The following is a 14,933-nucleotide window of genomic DNA, read 5'->3' as shown; positions in this document are numbered from 1 at the left end:
GAACCATGGAGCTATTTATGGATGATTTTATGGTTTTTGGACCTAATTTCAATATATGTTTGGAAAATCTTTATCACGTGCTTCAAAAGTGCGTAGAAAAAGGCTTGGCTTTTAATGATAATCGTGTTACTTTATGGTCAACCAAGGGATTGTATTGGGACATGTAATTTTAAAAAAGGGTATTGAAATTGATCAAGCTAAGTTTGAGTTAATTGTGAAGTTGTCAAACCCCTCAAATGTGAAGGAAGTTGGGAAAAGTGAGTTTTAACTCACTAATTCGAAAAAATATAGGGAAAGGAATCTTAACTTTTATAACTTAGTTTTATCTTCATCCATTTAAAAATATTTTAAAATACATGCACTTTTTCATAAGTTAAATAAATATTTCATGAAATACCCTTTTACTTGATAATATTAAGTAGAATTATAAAAAAAAATTAATTTATCATTTTAATTTGATAAAAGTATATTACAAATAAATGTATTATAAAATTTTTATTATATAATATAAGATACAAATCATTTTGGAAAACTTCTCTAGGATCCTTAAGTGACAAATAAAATCTTTCTAATTCTCTAATTAATAATGATTTTATATCCTATATTATATAAACTCATTCATCTTTTCATCTTTTTTAATAAAATTGAATAAAAATTTTGTTAGTTGACTTCAACAATAAAATAAGAGATTTAAAAAATTTTAAAATACAACCAAAACTAAAATACTTAGAAATTAAATACAATTAAAACAAAAAAAAAAAAAACTTAAACTTTTTTAAAATAAAATATTAACTTCCATTGTATTTTCAACTCTTTCCCGATATCAATATTTTTTGGTAATGTCTTTTAGCAAAGTGAAAGTTAAGATTTTATTTTTATATTTTTAGATTTAAAGTTTTCTTAGTTTTAATTGTATTTTTAATTTTTAAAATTTCTTATTTTATTGGTGTCAAATCAATTCTCACGCTAAAAAAAAATTGTCAATAAGTGTTATTAACCTAACAAGTAAAATGGTCATTTCAAGAAATAATTATTTAACTTATGAAAAAGTATATGGATTTTAAGTGTGTGGGTATGACAACCATTGTAGTGGCTTGTAAGTTTTTTTTTTTTTTTTTTTTCTATTCTTGGAGCATTATTAAGTATGTGGCTATGATAACCACTGTAGTTAAGTTTGATGTTACTTCATCTTCCTCTTTATTATTGATATTATGCCTCCCACTTGTGTGATCTTCATGCTTTTCAAGAGCCATTTTTACTTGCATGGATTATTATACTAAGCTCCATATCATTTGTTTGTGTAGTCAATTCTTCAAAAGTTTTTGGTTTAATTCCTTACAAGATAAAGTGAGTTTTCCAAATAAGTTCTTCATTACAAATTTTGATGGTAGAACTTTTAGACAATTTTTTTTCTTAATTAAGACTTAAATTTTCTTTATCTATTGATGTCTCAAATCACCAATTCATTTTTTTAATATTAAGTACTAGTAAGTTTAAACATGCAACCATTATTAGGAGAAACCCCCTTAAACTAGTAACATGATATCACAATTTGATTCATTATATATGATATCTATTATGTTCTATCCTACTAGAATTATTCATTTGATTTATTGGAGCATTCATCTCTATATCACTGGTATCATTTTACATGACTTGAGAGCATTGAGAGTTACATAAAATATTCAAATCATGGGTTCCTTACAAGGTGATAAGTTGTTAATGGCTAGTTCATGGTCTTTTGCAATCCATTAGAAGTGCACTACCTCTGAAGTCTTGGTCATCCAAATGGTTTCCAATAATAAGTGTAGTAGTGTGTATGGTTACACATTCAATCAAACCTACAGAGAGTCATGACTAGATAACTACCAAGCTGTCATGACTACTCCAAGCTACTATGTTTCATGAGTTCTTAACTTTGAGAGAACATTGAACTAATTCTTAGGTCATCAATGACTTAGACCTACAAGTGAGATCCTAATGTGATCATATATTTTTTATGAATTATGTCACTAATGATATAATCAAGTAATGATAGATATTCTCAATAGAGATACCATGATATCTTTTGGGTTTGAAACACTATGTATCTTCCATTGGGTGATCCTAAGCATTTATGATCATGCAATATATAGTCACAGTTATTCCTTTAGTGGAGTTTGCAATATGTTCTTTATGGACAAGAGTATGTCAATTGATCATGATATAGGTGGATTTGAGACTCAATGATTAGAGAGATAATCTTAAGGGGGTTGATATCTCATACCTCATTAGATTATGGACATCAGTTTATGAGAAACTTGCATGCAATGAATTACTAGGTCACGAACTTGAGAAATTAACTAAATAATAATTAACTAATTTTCTCTCAATTTAATTTCCATGATACTGGATTGTTGTTGACTTTCTCTTTAGTGAAATGTTAAGTCAATTTTAGAATTCAATTATAAGGAAGCTACTATTTTTTTGTGGGAACTCATACTCCTATGTGGCACATGATCTAAGGGAATTATTTAATTAATTATATATGTGCATAGGGGTGCTTAGATATAAGAAAAAGATTGTACAAGTGTTTATAATTACACTACTTATGATTTTTACTTGGACTATTTAATTAATTGGAGTTCATCTAATAGATCAATTAAGTAAATAAAACCCAATGAGTTAGATTAAGTGACTTGAGTCCAAATGATGAGCCCTAGTCACTTAAGCCCACTAGTGATGTATATAAACCCTCTCAAGGTTTAGAGAAAGACAAATCTTCATCTTCCATTCTTTAACAAGAAAGCCTTAGCCACCATCCATTGTGAAAGAGAACTCACACTTCTCTTTATACCATGACCTAAAGGTAGTCATTAGGTGAAAGATGTCTGTTCTTCAAGGTACTCTTCATCAACTTGGAAAAGGATTAGAGAACATCCAATTCTAAAGTATGTCCTAAAACACCTTAAAACTTTAAAATTAAAAATTGGCATATATTTTTGTCGTCTCTAAGATAGAGTAGCATGCTCCATTTTTTCTATCTTTTCTATCCAACAATTATTATGCATAGTGCTTTAGAAAGTTTGCTCTTAATTACTATCTATAGAGTCAACCATACCAATTGAAAGCATAACATGATTTTAATAAGCTAGCAAACAAATTTCTTGACTAAAGGTTCCTTTTATTATAGAATTTCTCACAAAGTGAGTAATATGCTACATTAGGTTTTTCCTATCAAAATATTGAAATTTTAGTGATCAGAAGCTTACTAACATTTGTAGTAATGCAATTATTTATATATATGATCTTGCATATGCCAAAAGAGCATAAGATCCATTATTAAATATTTTGGTTACTGTTTGTGTGATTAGGTCTTTAAGTTGATTTATTGAAATAAACCAATATGAAGACACTTGATGCCTTTTGTGGAATATTTTCATTTATATCAGGTTTTAAGGCTTTCTTAAGATGCATTTTAATTTAGATGTGTGCCATTGCTTGTTTGCCTTGCCATGAGTTTAAGCTTGTGGAAGAGTATATTAATCTCAACATTTTTCTTTTGATTGTTTTTTATAAGATAATTGTAACCCTTCTTGAACTTGCTCTTTAGTAGAATATGCTTCAACAACCATGATTAACATGATAGCACTATTTGGTGTTGCAAGAGCCTCTTGTGGAGATCCACATGCAAATGCAAGCATAGATTCATTGTCATGTATACTTGTTTCCTTTTTTACTTTGGTGAGGACTTGTGTTTTGAAGATGTTTCTTGAGAGATGGAAAGGAGTGGTGAGAGTTTATCATTCTTCGTTACCCCTAAGGAGTTGAAGTAAATAAAATGGTTCTTAAGTGGAGTTGCTTCAAATTTGACAACTGAATCTGAAAAGAGCTAGCTTGTATTTGAGTTTGAGAAGTAATCTTCACTTTACTTGAAATCATGAGACTAGACTTACCTTAGAGGTGGTACTTTAATAAGAGTGGACCAAACAAATTTAACTCTTTTATTGGATGAGCTTTTTTGAGATTCTATGTAGTGTAGATTGTTTATGCTAGGAAGGAAGAGAAGAGAGGGAAGGATTGTCCTACCATATGTTTAAGAAATTTGTGAGCATTCAATTTTCTGAAAGCTATAAATTTAAGCAAATTGAAATCTTTATTAATTTTAAAAAATAGGAGTACAATCTCTATGCTATTTTATGATTTATTTCTTCAAAATTGTGAATTAAAGGCGTGAAGAAGCCTAATATTGAATTAACAAACTTGCACCTTTGTGACTTGAACAACATTAATAGATGACATGAATGTTTGACCTGGGATTTGGATTGAGTTGAACAACATTACCAACCGTGGTCATGAATGGTTAGTCTTAGATTTGAAGAAGCTTGCGACTTGACTTTGAAGAGGATTAAAACTTGTTCTTGAAAATTTTGAATCATCAAACTCATTTTTCAAATTATCAAACCTTCTTAAAGAGCTTATTTTAAGTTTTAGGGTGTGCATTTTGTAGCCCTTTTGAAGTGCGGTAGTCTAGAAGTGTGCAAATGTGCTTTAAAAGTAAGGAGACTCGCTCCTTTATATGATTAGGATATTTCATTCAATATTAACCCCTTAATTTTTGTAGGAATAATTATTGGTATTATGATAATTATTTTGATTATAATTATCCAAAATTAATTAATTAATAATTATATTTTAAATTATTAAAGTTGATTGATTTATTTCTATTTGATATGAAAGAAAAATCTTCTTTTTATGGGCCTCAATGATACATGTCCTTACTTTATTTGAAGGATAGTTTGCCCATTAAAAAATTTAATATTTCACTTAAGTATCATGTTATTGATATGCACACTAATCAATGAGTGGGTAAGTTCATTTATTTGAGAATATACACTTAAAAAGATATATGGTGACATTTATAATGAGTCACTATAAATATTTATCCACTGACACCATAGAGGGTGCCAATTGGTGACGTATTTGGAAGCGACACCAAAACAAATAAATGGTGACACATTTAGAAGAGACACCATATATTTTTAGTGATGCTTAATTTGTTATAGAGTTATGTGAGATATATAAGGTGTCGTATTAAATGCATCGCCTTTGAGTTATAGTATCATGTTAAATGCATCACCTTTGAATTATAGCACCACATCATTATAAATGATTATGGAAGATATGATTGTTTTTTGTTGATTAGCCTGTCAATAAATAAGATCAACCTGTTCATATTTTGTCCACAAATATAATAATCATATCACATTTAACTTATATTTTCGTAATGCTTATGGATTAACCTATAATATATTGCATCATCTAGTAATATTTGTATATCAAATGTGTTCACAAAACGATAGTACATCAAACCCACCAAAACTAAAAAAGAAAAGTGAATGCATATTAAAACATGATTTAGAAATGTTAAGCATCCCATCTTTCATGTATACCTGCATTTCATATGCATAAAACTGGCTAACCATAAAATGACACAAGAGTTGCATCCAAAAACCCAAAATTCTCAATACCAAATAAAGTAACATTTATGTCCTATAATGTATGGCATAAGAGTCACATCCAAAAACCCAAAATCTTGTTGCCTCTTTCTCCTTTCTTTTTATTCTTCATACTGTCCTTCTAAGAGTGTATCCTGCATTTCATAGTTTAATGAGTTTTAGAGTTCTTATTGAAAATAAAAATTAATTAATGTTATAAAAAAAATAAACAAATCTAAGTACTAATGTTTTATTTTTTTTCTTTTTCCCATTTTGATATAAAAATAGTTTCTAAATAATAAGTAATGTCATAAAATACTAATGGAAAATTCATATAACAACTAAGGGACTCACCATACATGATCAAGATACATCAACATAATTCATGATTAGTCATAACACAAAAGTAATCAATCTCCTCTAATTTCATTAAATTGTACTTAAGAATATGTTTATTTATTTATTTATTTATCATCAAACTGAATCAAATGAAAACAACATTAATATCACAATAATTGGAAGTATGAAACTATGTACAATTCATTAAATGAGTAAAACCTTTAATGCAATAACTGTAGAATCAACAATTATCTCTTTAATGAATCTCATAACAAAGTAGTTATATTTGAACTTAAATAAAAACAATTCAAGAAAATAAAAAATAAATCAAAACTACAAAATCAAAATATAAATCTAAAATTTTAGAAAATACTAATCTTCCACTTAAAATCTGCACTTTTAAAATTTATTTTTTATAATTCATTTTTAAAAAAAAAAATCATTTTTAACATTTAATTCTTTATATATATATATATATATATATATATATATATATATATATATTTTATTTCTTGGAAGGATAATCTTAATTTCAATAGTTTTTTTAATGTTCATTTTGTGAAATAACAATGTCCATTAAATTTCATCTCAATTATATAAAATAAAATTTTAGTAACAAAATATAAAAAATGTTTTCAACTACTAATATGATAGGACATGATACTATAACAAGCATGAAAATGGTGTAAATAAGACGAAAAACGTAATTTATTATTAAAAAATGTTAAGAGAAAAAATAGTATGAGAGAGAATTAAAGAACTTTTCATAAAAATTATTGATTTTTCAGTCATAACTCCAATTGATATTTCTTTTTTCTAATTAAAATAATTAATAAAAAAATTTGGATATGAAAAATATGTTCAAATAAAAATAATAAAAAATTAAAAACATCAAAGGAAAAGATATTCAATATTTAAAATTTTTTACTTTTAATATTCTTTAGATCAATAAATTATCAAACATCTTTTTCAAAAAAAAAATGAAGAAAATGAAGAGCTTTATGGAAGGAATTGGAAAATTTTTTGTAATAAAATGATTTTATGGAAATTTCCTAACCTTGAAAGGAAAATTTCGTCATCAATTTCAAATTACTCCAAAGTTGGTTAATGCATATAAAAACAATAAGAAAAGAAGACAAAAATAAAACATAGTTTTAGAATCCTTTTGCGGGAGATGACACTATTGAGAATAATTTTCTCAAAAATTATTTTCCAAATATGACCAACCAATATTTTCATCACAACATACTATAATATTCTTAGAAAATAAACAAACAGTCTGATTAAAGGAAACTTCAATAAAAATAAAAAGAAAATTATAAAACATCTTCTTTAAAATATATATACATATATATATATATATATATATATATATATATATATATATAATATATATATATATATATATATATATATATATATATATGTATGTATGTATATATGGAAGGAATTGAAAATTTTATGTAATAAAAGGATTTTATAGAAATTTTCTAACCTTGAAAGGGAAATTCAAAATTTTGGTCAACACATAAAAATAATAAGAAAAAAAGGTAAAAACAAAAAACATATTTTAAGAATATAAAAAATATGAATAGAACAAGATGAGATATTAACCATAATACCATGTAAAAGAATTAAAAAAAATCAAAATATAAGATTTGATCATTTTTATAATTATAAAAATTTTCATTCATATTTAAATTTTAAAAAAATCATTTACATTAATAAATAAAAAATCAAATTAATTATTCATTGTTAATTCCAACATGATATGGAAACTATTTCATTTTTCCTTTTGTAGGAGATGACAATATTAAGAATAACTTTCTAAAAAATTATTTTCCAAATATCACCAATTAATATCTTCATCACAATATACTATAATATTCCTTGAAAACAAACAGAAAGTCTCGTCAAAGGAAATTTCTTGTAAGATCAAAAGAAAATTTCATACTATAAAATGTTTATCCCTCATTTTGAGTATGAAAGATATTAAAAAATCATTCATTTATCTTATTTTCATTCATTTTGGGGTTTATCGGTTTAACAATAAAACAAAAGATATGGTGAAATGTTAAACCTAATTTTTATTTTCCTACAACTCGATAAAAAAAACACTATTTACACAATCCACGTTATAAATATACCAAATCAAAGAATATAAATCAATTATGTTAATAAAGATTTTGACATTAGATCTAAGAGATTTTGGGTTACCTGAGAGTCCACGAAATAGAGAAGAATAGTTGTGTACGTTAACTATGGGTGTGAGAAAAGGTTGAAGAAAATTATGGTTAAGGTTATGGAATGAGATTTTCAATGAATATAAATCAATCGTGCTAATAAAGATTTTGATATTAATAAAAAATAAAATGAAAATGATAGATCTAAGAGATTTTGGGTTACCTAAGAGTTCACGAAGTAGAGAAGAGCAGTTGTCTATTAACTATGGGTGTGAGAAGAGGTAAAAGAAAATTATGGTTAGGGTTATAGAATGAAATTTTTTTAGATTGTGGGTATGTGGAAACAATGAGTTTTTTTATATACTATTATTATTAAAGTGGGCTCATTAAGTTATAGTAGTTTAAAATTTATATTTTATATGGTGTCACTTTTCAAAAATTGACACTATAAACTTAAAATTAATATCATCTATCTTAATTGAAAATTTTTATATGATGTGTCACCTTTATTGATTTTAAGCCATATGGTGTCATTATTTTAAAAGTGACACCATAAATTATTTTTGTAGTAGTGATATATAGTTCACACATGACTAAATTCTATATTTCACAAAAATCTTGTTATTGACATATCTCTATAATCAATGGGTGGATAACCTTATTTTACCCCTTCATTATAGGTCATTTGGTAAAAAAAATTATTGAAATAGATGTTAAATTTATATTATTAATACAAGTTTTGTAGATTGGTTTTGATATACATTTTTACTGCATATTAGTGTAACATTTAGATTAAAATTTTGATACTCAATTCCTAGTTCAACGTTTAACAAATGTAAGTTAATATTAAGTTGATAAAATTTGATTTTAATTTTAGAATTATTTATTTATTTAATAAATAAAAATTCAATTACTTTGTTTTCAACCTTAACTCGACACCCAATTTAATGACCTACCTAATCCTTTTAACCTATCCAACTTGACCAAACTCGAAAACATATTTTCTAACCTGAGTTTAGTTGAACTTGGAATGAAAATTGAGCTGATTATTGAGTTTGGTTGACTTGAGGAAAATAAACTTGATGCTCAATCAACCAACCCATATTAGAAAGGAAAACAAACACAGCAACTTCCATTCTCTTTAGAAAGGAAAATATTCGTTAAATATGGTTATATGAAATGAAAAGCGTAGATTTTAGATATTTAACTTGAAGATAACATGGAAGAAGATAATTTATGGCACTCTCGAACCTTAATCATATTACAATTCATGACAATCTCTGTTGTTCTTATTTGGTTCTACCCTTATTCATTGGTAAATCAGTCATGATTGATGGTCACTGACTACGTAGCACAACCGTCTCCACTGTCAAGCCTGGTCCAAACCCCAACAAAACTCCCCACTCCAATCCCTCCCCTGTAGTAGCCTTTTCTTCTTTGAAAGACTTTTTTCTCATCTCATCCATGACAAAGAACACGCATGAACTCACAATATTTCCATACTCCCTTAGCACATGCCTACTAACTTCGAGTTTTTCCTTTTCTAAGCTGAGTTTTGCTTCGATTTGATCAAGAATTGCCCGACCACCTGGGTGAATGATAAAAAATAATGAGTTCCAATCATTAATACCAAGGGGACCGAAAGCTTCAACCATGCATTTGTCTATGCACTCAAAAATTAGGTTTGGCACATTTTTTGCCAAATTAACAACAAGGCCCATTTCACAAACATGCCCTTCAATTGCATTCTCTGAATCAGGGATGAACATTTGATCTGCGGAGATGATCTGGAATAATGGTCGTTCGATTAAGGTATCTGGATCTGATCCCACAATTAGAGCTGCGGCTCCATCACCAAAAAGAGCTTGGCCTACTAAATTTTCTACTTCGATCTCAGAAGGCTTACGGAAAGTGGATGTTATGATTTCAGAACATACTACAAGAACACGAGCACCTACGTTGTTCTCTGCTAGATCTTTAGCCATTCGGAGGGCAGTCCCACCACCAAAGCAACCTTGAAGGTACAACATCACCCGTTTAACCTTTGGTTCAAGACCTAGGATCTTAGCAAGTTGATAGTCGGCACCAGGCATGTGTAAGCTCGTGGTTGTACAGAATACAAGATGTGTGATCCTAGATTTGGGCTGTCTCCACTCTCCGATGGCGTTTACTGCTGCAATTTTACCCAGTTTTGGTACCTCAACGTTGGCAATATCTTGACGAGCATCCAAGGAGGCGCCTATATTTGGATTCTCTTTAATCATTTTTTCATTCAGATGCATGTAACGTTTCTTAATCATTGTTTTCTCACCTGAAAATAGTGTTTAATGGGCATTATGTTTCAATAGAGCAACACTTCCACTAACTTGGTAAAGAAATCTAATAGCTTCCAATTGCACAACTATTCTTAAACACCTGAAATGATGCTCATATCAAAACTAAAATTAAGCAACTTATAAATTAATTTAACTTGAAAAAAAAAAAAAAACAATCATTGAACATGCATAAACATGGAGTGGCCTATATAAAATCTGGCCTCAATTGCAGAAAGTCTAATAAGGAAATTTAGAGACCTCCCTTTAAGATAAATTAATTTATCCTTTCTATTTTCTTCATACTTTCTAATGCTTAAAATGCTGATTTTATTTATCATTTCATAAATAATAAAAAATGAAAAAATAAAAAAATCTTCAAGAGTCTCAATTGCTTCGTATATATAAATTACCTCATTTTGTCTCATTGCACACATATGCATTCAGTGAGCATCATATTACTATAATATTAGAGACTTACAAATCAGCTTGAACTTTTCTTTCAATTGAGTCAAGTGCTCGCTCTTGGTGACCCGAAAGAAAAAATCAGGAAATTCAGCCTGGGGAAAGCAGTTATCCGGGAGTGCTGTGCCAATGGCTAGAATGGTGGCGGGGCCGCGGGGCCACTGGGCATTTCTTCTAATTTCCTCCACTGAGGCCATGGATCAGTACTGCTTATGAAACTAAGCTGTAAAACGAAAGGAAATAGAAGAAGTACTGGAGGGAGGTTCAAATCAAGGGAAAAGAATTTATAGAATATGTGGTGGGCACTGGCGGAGCCAGCCAAGGGTGGGGGGGGGGGGGGGGGGGGGGGGGGGCAGGTGGGGGGGTTGGCGGGGCGCACATGCCCACCTCCCTCAATTTTCCTATAAATAAATAAATAAATAAATAAATAAAAATTCTCTTACATGTAAATTTTTTTCCAAATTTTTTTTTTTTAAAAAAAGCCCTTACAAATAATTTGGCCCCTCTATAAATTTAAAAAAAAAATCTTATTTAATATTATTCCTACTTTTTTTTTTCTTGTTGATTCAATATTTTTCCTTTTTATACTTATTTTTATGGTTGAATTAACTAAATCATAAAAAATAATATTTGTTTAATTCTTATTGACCGTTTATATTTTTACTTTGATGTAAGAATATAATATAAGTCATTAAAATCTAATCAATAAGCTACAAGTGTTATTTAGTGATTTATTATATGAAATATAAGTTTTAAATAAAAGACTTTATTTTCAACTATCTTATATTTAGTTATTTGAAAAAGGGGGAAAAATAACCATATTGATTTGGTATCTATGGAAATTTTAATCTTTATTCTTGTAAGTATATAGAAAAATCTAGGTTTGGTGTTTGTTTTTTGGCTGAATATTTGGCTTTTTCTATTCAATTAAAGGTAACATGTTGACATTGTCCAACATAACTAAAGTAAACTTGTTATCAATAGGTTCATTTTAGTTATCTTGGATGATGTCAACAGGTTACTTTTAGCTGAATAAAAAAAGTCAAATATTTTGGCTTTTTTTATTCAGGCAAAAAAACAAACACCACAAAGCACCACAAAGCAAGCATTAATTAATGAAAACAAAATCTTGCATTCTAAGCTTAAAGTTGCGATTTCATCCTATATATATATATCTATACCTAAAATGGGAAAAAAAATGTAGGTAACTATGACAAACCAAGGTTTTGGAGTTCAAAAGACATCTGGTGCGCCATTAAAACTGCCTTTAATTTAGGGTTTTAGATTTGTCAATTTTAAAAGATGCAGTTTTCCAACTTCTAATGAATATTCAGATCCTTGTAGACATTTCATTTTCTATTCTTTGTGTTTTTTATTTTATTCTATTCTATTAGTTCATACATTGGATTACTTTACTTTGGAAAAGGTTATTAACGATGTCATTTTATGCTTCTCGATATTTTGGGTTATTTGAGAATTTTGAAAAGAATTTTGGCCCATTAAGATTCTGTTTGATGGTGTTTTTAAAAAGTGTTTCTACCTTTTTTTATGCTTAAATTTAAGTTTTAGAAAGGTTCTAGAAATGTTAGAAACACTTTCTAAAAATATTCTCAAATGGACACTAAGCGTATACTAACTTTACCACCCTTTAATAATATGAGTATTTTCTTGAAAAGAACTTTAAAAAAAAAAATAGCAATTTTATAAAGAAAATAAAATAAAATTCAGATAATTTTTTGATATGTTCTTTTTGTAGTTTATAGAGATCTCTTTATTTTTCATTAAGGAAAAAAAAATTAATCATGGCCACAACAATATTGGTATCATGATTCAATGCTAGCTCCTAATTGCTTGGTAATTGATTACTACTCAAAACATGCTATTTTGTAGCTTGTAATTAGCTCTTTTAAACACCCTTGAGTAGTAATTATTACCTTTTAACTCAATTGGCATGTTAGGGACCCTTGCAATCGTTTCTAATCAAATTGTGTTAAGTTTTGGTGTTTTGATAGCTTTTTGCTCACCAAAGCAATTTAAGAATGAGGGAGAGTTGTATATAGTTCATGGCAAAGCTTTTGGAAGCTCAAATTCATGAAGAAACCAAGCTTTGGAGCCTCATAGTTCTTTGCCTTAGTCGTTCAAAGTATGCAAGGAAAGAGCAAAGGAGAGAGGAAAACAGAGTGAAGAAAACAGAGGACAGCAGCTTCAATCTTCCTTGGCACTTTTGGAGCACTTCCCGAAGTCCATTTCCTACATGCTATATACCATTTCAAAGCTCAGGAAGTCAAGAATCCAACGCTTTAAACCGTGTATGATTTGGAGCTGAAATGAGGAAGATATGTCCTTCGGAAGACAACTGCATCAAGCTGAGGGACAATTTCGCACCTTGCAAAATTGGAACTTCAACGTGCGAAATTTAAAGTGGATGGCAGTTGTGCAGTCGCAGTGAAGCCCAACATGCGAAAGTGGATTCTAAGTTGCGAAATCAACTTGCGAAAATTTCGCAAGTCACCATGCAACGTGCGAAACTGGGATATTTGTGCACCGACTCTTTTTCTTCTGATATTTTGTGTCTAAATCTCCATTTTCTCCTTGTATTCAGCCACTCATGTAATTCCTTAGCTAGGAAGTATTCAAGGAAGGGTAAATTACCTTCCTATATAGACTCTCTTGTAAACACTTAAAAGGCTCTCTCTGGGGAGCTTGTTCCAGGAGACCAACTTTTGTATAGTTTTGGAAGGAAGTAAAATTCAGAGTCTTTCTTTACCTTACCTTCCCATTTTGATTATATTTTCTTACTAGCCACACAAGCTCTAAGGAAGTTTCCTCAGAGAATGAGTGGCTAAGTTTTTAGTTCATTGGAGCTAAGGTTGCCGGGAAAGGTTCCAACTACAAGAATGGGTAGTTTTGTGGTTTCAGCCATTAAAGAAGAGAAAGTGTGACCCGTAAATGATTTCTATGTTTTTAGTTAACTTAAAAACGCCCTCAATTCACCTGAGCCAATACTTGGTAAGGCAAGTGATCTCCGTCCATGGAGATGCACTAGTTTACCTCTTACGAGCTTTTGGGAGGTGACTTGAAGGTAGGATTTTCTAGAATTGCCAACACTTGGTAAGCTTTTGGACTCGAAAGAGACATCCATTAGTTATCTCTTGCGAGTTTGAGAAGGGAAGTCCAAGGTTAATGATCACCTTGAATGGAAAATGCTAGGTGAGAGGCACGAGCCATTGCAAGTTGCATCAGTGAGAGGGAATTAATGCTGAAATCCATTGAAGGGAAGCATCTGTACCACACCGGTTAGAGAATTGACTACATGTTAATTCTCTAATGCGAGGAATTGAACCAAGTGACCGGAGCTCTGTTTTTACATGAAGAACCTCTTCTGTGAACCTAAACCTCCAAGGAATGTTTTTCTGCGTAAGTAATTTCCATTACTTTCTTTTTTGTTAGCTTAAAACCAATCCTTTTCCCATCAAAGATTATGTTTTTTTTTTAAAGCTAACCTTGAAATGAAAAAGTACTTAGTCATCTTTGAATTGATATCAGTTGTAACTTGAAAACCCTTCCTAGTGAACGATCCTAGAGTCATTATGCTATACTAGTTGAGGCTATCCTAATACATGGTGATATAGGTTATAAATTTTGTTGATTACTCCCTCACTCAAGGAACACCAGCAGGACGTGAATCAGCTGAGTCACCAATTGGGCACGAATCAGTAATCTAGTTTGGATGTTCCTAATTGTAATTTTTGGAATCAAAATTTCAAAGTCTTTTTCTTTTATTCAGATAACTATCCTAAACATAATATAAATACGGTAACCAAATTACATATGTAAAAACCCCAAAATACCTTAACTTAAAATACCCTTACTATACTATTAGGATAATAATTAGGCTCCACACATCTTAATAGAAGCTACCTTAGTATAGATGAATTAAGTTAAAAAAAAAAAATTGTTTTGATGCAATAAACAACAAAATTTCATTGATAAAAAATGGCATCGTTGCTGAGGATGGTGCCAAGATGATTGAGGCAAATTTTCTTTGGCGAAGATCATCCTTTATGATTCACATCACAACATTGGTGACGTCCTCTTTACTGATTCTCCATTTTTCATCTTCTTTTTTTTCTTTTAGTTTTATTTTTCTTTTATTT

At 29.3% G+C, this 14,933-nt stretch overlaps 1 protein-coding gene across 1 annotated transcript; it reads right to left on the bottom strand.

Annotated features, from left to right (window-relative positions):
- Nucleotides 1–9,179: 9,179 nt before the first annotated feature.
- Nucleotides 9,180–11,020, bottom strand: LOC117934313 (stilbene synthase 3-like). Its single transcript, XM_034855999.1, has 2 exons — nucleotides 10,793–11,020; nucleotides 9,180–10,310 (listed from the first exon to the last, which is right to left on the bottom strand). Exons 1-2 carry the CDS (start codon nucleotides 10,971–10,973, stop codon nucleotides 9,337–9,339), a joined length of 1,155 nt encoding a protein of 384 aa, XP_034711890.1. The 5' UTR covers nucleotides 10,974–11,020; the 3' UTR covers nucleotides 9,180–9,336.
- Nucleotides 11,021–14,933: the final 3,913 nt, after the last annotated feature.

The sequence above is a fragment of the Vitis riparia genome, chromosome 16, assembly GCF_004353265.1.
Source record: "Vitis riparia cultivar Riparia Gloire de Montpellier isolate 1030 chromosome 16, EGFV_Vit.rip_1.0, whole genome shotgun sequence".
NCBI lineage: Eukaryota > Viridiplantae > Streptophyta > Magnoliopsida > Vitales > Vitaceae > Vitis > Vitis riparia.
Note: the sequence above shows the minus strand (reverse complement) of the source record. Positions and strands in the feature narration are given on the sequence as shown.

What these genes read in the sequence shown, in the direction of transcription:
- LOC117934313 (XM_034855999.1), bottom strand. Translation starts at nt 10,973, where the DNA reads ATGGCCTCAGTGGAGGAAATTAGAAGAAATGCCCAGTGGCCCCGCGGC. An exon ending in AGAAAAGTTCAAGCTGATTT is followed by an intron (nt 10,311 to 10,792) that starts GTAAGTCTCTAA and finishes CACTATTTTCAG; the next exon opens with GTGAGAAAACAATGATTAAG.